Source organism: Mytilus trossulus, chromosome 9 (genome assembly GCF_036588685.1).
Source record: "Mytilus trossulus isolate FHL-02 chromosome 9, PNRI_Mtr1.1.1.hap1, whole genome shotgun sequence".
Taxonomy (NCBI): Eukaryota; Metazoa; Mollusca; class Bivalvia; order Mytilida; family Mytilidae; genus Mytilus; species Mytilus trossulus.
Genome location: NC_086381.1, coordinates 67,261,256 through 67,269,423, shown reverse-complemented (window position 1 = coordinate 67,269,423; position 8,168 = coordinate 67,261,256). Strand labels below are relative to the sequence as shown.

General features: G+C 32.3%; 1 protein-coding gene across 1 annotated transcript; it reads right to left on the bottom strand.

The window, feature by feature from the left end:
• Positions 1 to 3,855: 3,855 nt before the first annotated feature.
• Positions 3,856 to 7,124, bottom strand: LOC134683285 (uncharacterized). The gene is made up of 6 exons (XM_063542475.1): positions 6,969 to 7,124; positions 6,365 to 6,436; positions 5,790 to 5,871; positions 5,322 to 5,418; positions 4,526 to 4,673; positions 3,856 to 4,026 (listed from the first exon to the last, which is right to left on the bottom strand). The coding sequence occupies exons 2-6, from the start codon at positions 6,429 to 6,431 to the stop codon at positions 4,019 to 4,021; spliced, it is 402 nt and encodes a 133-aa protein (XP_063398545.1). The 5' UTR covers positions 6,432 to 6,436; positions 6,969 to 7,124; the 3' UTR covers positions 3,856 to 4,018.
• Positions 7,125 to 8,168: the final 1,044 nt, after the last annotated feature.

Below are 8,168 nucleotides of genomic sequence, written 5' to 3'. Positions count from 1 at the left end.
ACATGGCAGACAAGTCACAAGATAATGGATGAACCTTTAAGTAATGACTCAGTTACTACAATAATGTATAATGTGTTGCCTATTTGAAATACTACAGAAAATCAATTACAACAGACAGCAACCCATTACAACCACTGGATAACTGGCTCAAGGTACTCTGACTTTTTAAGGCTTAGGATCCCAACTGGTATTACATAATGTATATGAATAAAATGATAAGTCCGTTATATATCATTGACACATGTCCATATTTATCTGTACATTGGAGTGTATCAAACTTATCATAAACAAGCATGTGTCTATGAAGCTGATTAATATTTTCCATTACAACATCTGCCTTTTTATCAATGCCAAATGATATGCTTGGGTGATAAAATGATGTTCTGGTCATTTTTAGATAAGTCTTTCCTAAACCTTAAACTAAAAAGGTATGAATCAGTATTCATCTTATTTCTGGTATACACATGATGGTATATGGAAATTCTAGAGTAATGTCTTATAATAGATATTTCACTTACAAGAACAGAAAATGTGCATTAGAAGAAACAATAAAATTGAGAATGGAAATGGAAAATGTGTCAAAGAGACAACAACCCGACCATAGAAACAAGAGGCTCTCAAGAGCCTGAATCGCTCGCCTTAATTTTTTTGGTTAAATCTCTCATCAATGATTATTTTGGCTTTTCAATTTATTTAAATGTTCTTTGAATCGTCCTATTTTCTTCAAAAGCAAAAAAAAATCATTTTCTCCTATGTTCTATTTTAGCCATAGGAGCTATGTTTCTTGACATACAAGGAAATAAAATATATATTTATACTAGATACTCTGAAACTCATTTAGCCTAAGTTTGGCTGAAATTGATACAGCAGTTTCAAAGGAGAAGATTTTTTAAAGTAAGTCAACATGATGAACAAATTGTGAAAAAGTCTTTAAAGGGCAATAACTCCTTAAGGGGTCAATTGACAATTTTGGTCAAATTGACTTATTTGTAGATCTTACTTTGCTTAACATTTTTGCCATTAACAGTTTATCTGTATCTATAATTATATTCAAGATAATAACAAAAAACTGCAAAATTTCTTTAAAATCATCCAATTCAGGGGCATTATACCTGAAAAAACAGTTACCCAATTCGGCTGAAAATTTCAGGACAGGTAGACCTTGACCTTTAAAAACTTTAACTTCCTGTCTTATTTGCTCTAAATGCTGGAGTTTTTGAGATATAAGCCAAAACTGCATTTTACCCTGTGTTCTATTTTTAGCCATGACGGCCATGTTTTTTGACGAAATAGAATATAAAACACAAACTTTATTTTATACACCCTACTGATCATTCAGTTGAAGTTTGGTTGAGTAGTTTTAGAGGAGAAGATTTTTTAAAGTTAGCAAATATGATGAACAAATTGTGAAAAATTGTCATTAAAGGACAATAACCCCTTAAGGGGTTAATTGAAAATTTTGGTCATATAAACTTATTTGTAGATCTTACTTTGCTGATCATTTTTGCTGTTTACAGTTTATCTTTATCTATAATAATATTCAAGATAATGACCAAAAACTGCAAAATTTCCTTAAAATTACCAATTAAGTGGCAGCAACCCTACAATGGATTGTTTGATTCATCTGAAAATTTCAGGGATGATAGATCTTGACCTAATGAACATTTTTACCTATGTCAGATTTGCTCTAAATGCTATCGTTTTTGAGATATAAGTCAAAAACTGCTTTTGACCCCTATGTTCTATTTTAGCAATGGGGACCATGTTTGTTGATAGATCAAAACTTCAGATACAATTAATAAACTAGATACCCTAAGGAACATTCAGTTAAAGTTTGCAAATATTTGGCCTAGTAGTTTCAGAGGAGAAGATTCTTGAAATAGTTTACGACGACCGACGACGGACGCCAAGTGATGGCATAAGCTCACTTGGCCTTTCGGGTCAGGTGAGCTAAATCAACAGCAGAAGGTCACCACAGGTCTTCAATGTAGCGAGAAATTCCCGCACTCGGAGGCTTCCTTTAGCTGGCCCCATAACAAATATATACTAGTTCAGTGATAATGAACGCCATACTAAACTCCAAATTGTACACCAGAAACTAATATTAAAATAATACAAGACTAACATAGGCCAGAGGCTTCTTATACCTATTAACAACCAAACTTCACTAAAAACACTATACTATTGACAGATTGGCTCCATGCTCATGAAGTGCGATCAGACTATTTTTAGAAGTCACCAAATGACTTATGAATTCGTACGGAAAAATGTGAAATCAAGTTAAAAAAAACACATGCCAATACATTGTATTACCATTCAAGAGAGTGTCATACTCAAGGCTCAATAAAATTGAGAAAGGAAATGAGGAATGCATGTTAGTATACAATTAAGAAAGCATGTTCAAAGCATGTTAGTGGACCATTGAGAAAACATGCTCATAATATGTGAGTGGACCATTGATAAAGCATGCTCAGAGCATGGCAGTGGACCATTGAGAAAGCGTGCTCAAGGCATGGTTGTGGACCATTAAGAAAGCATGCTCAAAGCATGTTAATAGACCATTATGAAAGCATGCTCAAAGCATGTTAGTTGACCATTGATAAAGCATGCTCAAAGCATGGTTGTGGACTGTTGATAAAGCATTCGAGTGGACCATTGACAAAGCATGCTCATGCATGTTAGTGGACAATTGAGAACACATGTAAGAGGACCATTAAGAAAGCATGATAAAAACGTGTTAGTTGACAATTGAGGAAGCATGCTCAAAAAATGTTAGTGGATCATTGAGAAAGCATGCTCAAGACATGTTATTTGACCATTGAGAAAGCATCCTCAAAGCATGTTAGTGGACCCTTGAGAAATGTCCAAATTTTGTGTTTTGATATGCAACATTACCCAGTCAAGATCTAAAGTTCCATGTCAACCCAATTTGAAATCCCACTTATTGTATTTATTATTTATTTGTTCTCGTCCTGGATATGCATGAAATATTTTCCACTGGAGGTGGAGAAAACAACAATAAATCTAAACATTAAAACTTCTATGGAAAACAATAACAACCATCCTGTTATGTAATCCTGATGTGAACTTTCAATTTCAATAGTACTTTGTTAAGTCTCCAATAGACTATTTTTATAAGGCAGCAACCATTTGATTTTCGGGGAGGGCTATAGGGTTTTTTTTTCTGTGCAAACTTTTTTTTTCGCCTTCGGCGAAGATCAATCTATTTTTTTAGCGACAAACCGAAAACAATTTTTCTTTCAATTTTAGCATTACATATAGTGGCAGCTGAGGGTGAAACAAACAATTTTTTTTCTTAGGGTCCAAAACAAATTATCTTTTTGCACCAAAACCTGGAAACAAACTTTTTTTTCACAAAAAAAACATAGCCCCCCCCCCCCCCCCCCCCCCGAAAATCAAATGGTTGCTGCCTAAGTTACCGGAATTTATATTTTTCACCAGGTGACCTATTCACTATCCTAGTACTCGGTCAAATAGGAGCAACCAAAATAAGTAAAATCAAACATATCCTTGATGCACTTGGGGTAGATACTGTTGATTTATTCGTGTTTAGAAAACATAAAACAGTCATTTCCCCCCTTAAATTATACAGATCTTAAGGTTGATTTTACTTCTTTTTGCTGCTCGATCTTTACCAAAATATTAGAATGTCCTACACCTTGCAGAGAAGGTAACGCGCCGTAAAAAATGGAAATCGTCTTGTTTGCTTATTATTCCCCTCACTTGTCTGCATATCTTGAAGGAACGGTTACACACCGAAGAATGTATAGAATGTTATGTGGAAACACAGAATTTTTATCATTTTTATTTTTAAATTGTTTTGTTTTGAAAATAAATTATTTGACAGTCCTTTACATCAGATCTCTCTTCCGTACATATTTATTGTCTCTATTTGCCTATAAAATAGAATAATTGTTCATATTTATTGTTACATTTTATATGTTATATCTGTTTTCTATTCTAGATCGTGTCCTCCGTCACCATTTTGGGATACTCTTTATTTGCCTATAACAAAGAAATAATGCACATTTATGAACCGAACCGTTTACACAGATTCAATATAACCTCGAATATTATTGGTGGCCATTTTAAGCCAATTTAACAAAAAGAGTAATCAGTTATCTTTTAAATTAGAATAAAGAGAACCATCTATTAGTGCATGTTCGCTCATATAATAAATTACTATAATTTTTATTGATGATGTAATACATGACGTTCCATTGTCTACATATTATGCTCCATCTATGAGCATTATTTATTTTTTGGTCTGTTCGTCTATCTGTCCCACTTCAAAGTTAAAGTTTTTGGTCAAGGTAGAAGTTTGCAAATTCATTTTCATGATGGAGAACTTACAACTTCATGCCTTGCTACATGTATCATGGGACTTTCGAAAATATGCCTTTTAAAAGATAAATAAAATATGTGGTTTTGGATATAAGGCAAGAACAGCTATATAGTCATTCAATATCCGATTTATCAAGAAATATAGATACAAATTACTTACCAAGTCCGCCATAGAAGTGATCCAAGTAGTTGGGCATCTCATCATCATCACGCCTGTGGCGACGAAGATGGTTGGATACAAACTCAGAAATCTTCAGGGGTTCGATATAATTCTTAACTTCACCCTCGACAAATTGTCTCACGTCATTCTGAAGAAAAGATCAAACAAATTTTATTATTCTAAGGCTTCTCAATTGGATGAAATAATTTTTCAATGAATCTTTATTGACTATATGTATGGGGGTTTAAATTCAGCCACCCATCTTCCATTTAGTCCCCTCTTTCACTTCTCCTTTCTTGAAATCGTCTAAATCCATCCTTTACATTTCATATTTTATACTGATAGTGTTTATAGATTATCAATATTTTTTCACGCCGCGTAATGATCACACAACAAAATTATCATCATTTAGTTTTCTCCAAAGATCGATTTATCCCCCCCCTTTTTTCTTCTTAAATACCTTCCAGCTACACCGTCTATCCAAGATAAACGGCCGTCTGTCATCATCGAAATTAAAGTAACACTTTTCCTGTATAGATTAGAACACCATAAAGTTAGAAAGTCGTGTATTTTATATAAGCTGCATAACCCAGAAAGCTATGTTTCAAGCAGATACACCCCAGCCCTTAAAACATTCAATAGCCGTGTCGTTAGCCTGGCATCATATCCCAATCTTCTCTGTGAACTATTGTGAGGCAGTGAGCCACGACTACATGCTTCCGCGTCCGTCCTACTTATTCACATCTCATACGATTTATAGCTCAGTCACTGACTTAGGGATGAAGTTTTAACTTACACTGTATTCTTTCACTTCTTCTTTTATTTGACTTTGTACCAATGGGAGCTGATATTCTCCTACGTTTTTCAAAAACTCTTGCATCTTGTGAGGCAGTCTATAAAAGCAAACAGACGTGTGTTTTATATACGTTTTCAAACAAGTATTGTTATATGTATTTCAAGACTTGAAATTATACATCTTAAACATGGCTATTGTCCATGCACAGTTCGAATGTATATTGAATTTAAAATCATTTGATTTTCTTTTATCATTAATGAATGTTCTTTTTATAATGTTTTTCTTTTCTTTAAATTTTTACTTCTTGACGAAATCTGTAGTTTTGTGTATAATCATGTTCTAATCCCACGTGTGCCTCTCTCTTCTTTTAAAATCACTTATACCTATTTTATTTTTTTCAAATTTACTTCAATTTCTATTTCACATCTTATTATATATATGACATATAACAATAAACAACTAACTTACTCTAAAATTTTAGTGGAACCAATTCCTTTTTCAATTTCTTGATTCAAAACTTCATTGTATTTCTTAGTTACCAAATCCTCGACTGCAATGAAAAATATCAATTTAAAACCATGCAACTGGTAATTGGCATTTAGACTGCATGATATGTGTATAAGAACTTAAACAAGTCTGTTAATTCTTTGCACACATATTTGAGCATGGTGTTTTCTTTTATTCCAAAGCGTATATTTAAATTGAAAGCATTCTTTATTTTTATCAAATTGTTACAGAAAATTATTCAATACTAACTTTATAAAATCATAATTTGAACGGCCTTAATTTTTCAAACACCAAGTTTAAAAATCCCATCGAACGTTAATTTGATATATGAATGGTCCAACTATTGTAAAATTAATGCATCTGTACATGTATTTGCCACTTCTTTTTGTTCACATAAATTTTGGTGTGCTTTGTTTGCTTTTTTAGGCATACAAACTAATTTAAGAAAATATAGTTATATACCTCGATTGGTACACGTACATGATAGATCGCTTTCATAAATATACAAAACATGAAAATAATTGTAATATACTTACTGTTATTTGTAATTGGATTACCAAATACCATTGATGTGAAAAGACAAACTGCGAATATTTGAAACATGATGTCTGAAAAAGCAATGTCTTGAGACTAAAACATTTGAAAAAAAAACATTCTTAGCAAATTGATATATAATTCAATGACAAACAATGAAATAAAAAGACGTTAGTTCTGATATTTGATACTTTTTTTTTACAATATACAATATGCTTTATTAAAAAAAAACACTCCGTCACATTGACATGTGAAACAAGAGGCAAATTACAAAATTCAATCACATACAATTAAAGAAATAAATAAAACAAGTTAGAAATGAAATATATAGAAAATTACTTACTTTATATTATAATATTTTAACTAGTAATTATAGTAAAGTTATGAATTTCCAAAGACAAATTTGTTATAAAACACTAGCATTACAGCAAATTTTAAGTATACGTAAAAATAACATTTTTTGGAGGATGAAGAGCATATTAATTCTAAAACCAAAACTTGTAAGGTATGACATATACATCAACCAATTTGAATTATGAAAATATATATAATAATCTAAAAAAAAATATATAATAATAAGTAAAACGGTATTAATATTAATATTACCTTTTGGAGTGCTATTCTTAAACTTGTTCAGTGACCAACAGGTGTCTTTAAAATGATAATAAACAAGTATATATCGGTATACGTAGGTTCGTTTATCTATGGTATGACGTCTGAAATCGTCCTATCTTATCTGGACCACGCTAGTTCGTCTTCTATTTCGTTCGGTCGAACTTGTTCCTAAATTTAAACACTTTATTTAGATCACATAAAAGTACTAATTTTGATAAACGCCCTTGACATTATTATAGTCAAGGGGTGCAATAGTCTTAATTGTAAACAATCGGTATAGCATATTAGATATCCTTCAAGTTATTGAACTACATTGATAACCGTTTTTCGTTATTTTTCAAAAGTTATATTTGTCTATATAAGAGCTTCATGTCTCGGACTATGTTTCTAATTTCTTTTGTGTCAATTAAAATGTTCAAATAAGAACCTTCCTCGTCTTTGCTAGCCATTGGTTACGATCTAGTCCCCTTCTATACATGTGGAGAAGAGGGGACCGAATCGTAACCGTTGCCTAGTTTCTTCTCTTTGGTCGGGTTTTTGTCTCTTTAACATATTACCACTTTCTATTCTCAATTTTAATTAATTGTTTAATTTCTTATTTTTAAATGTTTTCCACGAATATACTGTTTTCGTTTTGATTTTAATCTCAATACGCAGATCACCAAGAGAACACGACCCAATTAATGCAAAAAATAAATTACGACAAGTTGTGTCTTTTCAGTGGAATCATTTCAAAACTGCGGTATTCGACCTTTTAATGACTGCTGCTTTAAAAAGAGCACCCGATGCCAATCAAAAAGCACCCAAGGAACAGTCATTTCTATTAAAGCGGATATCGAGGGTATGGACCCATAAATATATGTGAAGACAAAAACTGTTATATTTGCTCTACAAGAAATTATCTCTTCATATATCACCGTTGGATAACGTCGACCTATCTTCTATATCTTCTAGATGAGAAGCGACAACAATACACTGTGCCTTTGTCAGGTTTGTCATATTCATATTTCCAGCTCCTACGCTAGTGACTTAATTAACTTAATTGATCGTTGTTTGATCTTTCTCGTTCAAGTCTTCTTATCTTGCTGAAAGGACGACTACTTGAGAAATTGAGTTCAATCAAAGTTAAGCTGCCCATGAACTCGAAATCATATTTTAAGCGCGGTTTGGTATTAATAGTTATGATTTGAA

What these genes read in the sequence shown, in the direction of transcription:
- LOC134683285 (XM_063542475.1), bottom strand. Translation starts at nt 6,431, where the DNA reads ATGTTTCAAATATTCGCAGTTTGTCTTTTCACATCAATGGTATTTGGT. An exon ending in TAATCCAATTACAAATAACA is followed by an intron (nt 5,872 to 6,364) that starts GTAAGTATATTA and finishes TTTTCATTGCAG; the next exon opens with TCGAGGATTTGGTAACTAAG. An exon ending in GGTTCCACTAAAATTTTAGA is followed by an intron (nt 5,419 to 5,789) that starts GTAAGTTAGTTG and finishes TTGCTTTTATAG; the next exon opens with ACTGCCTCACAAGATGCAAG.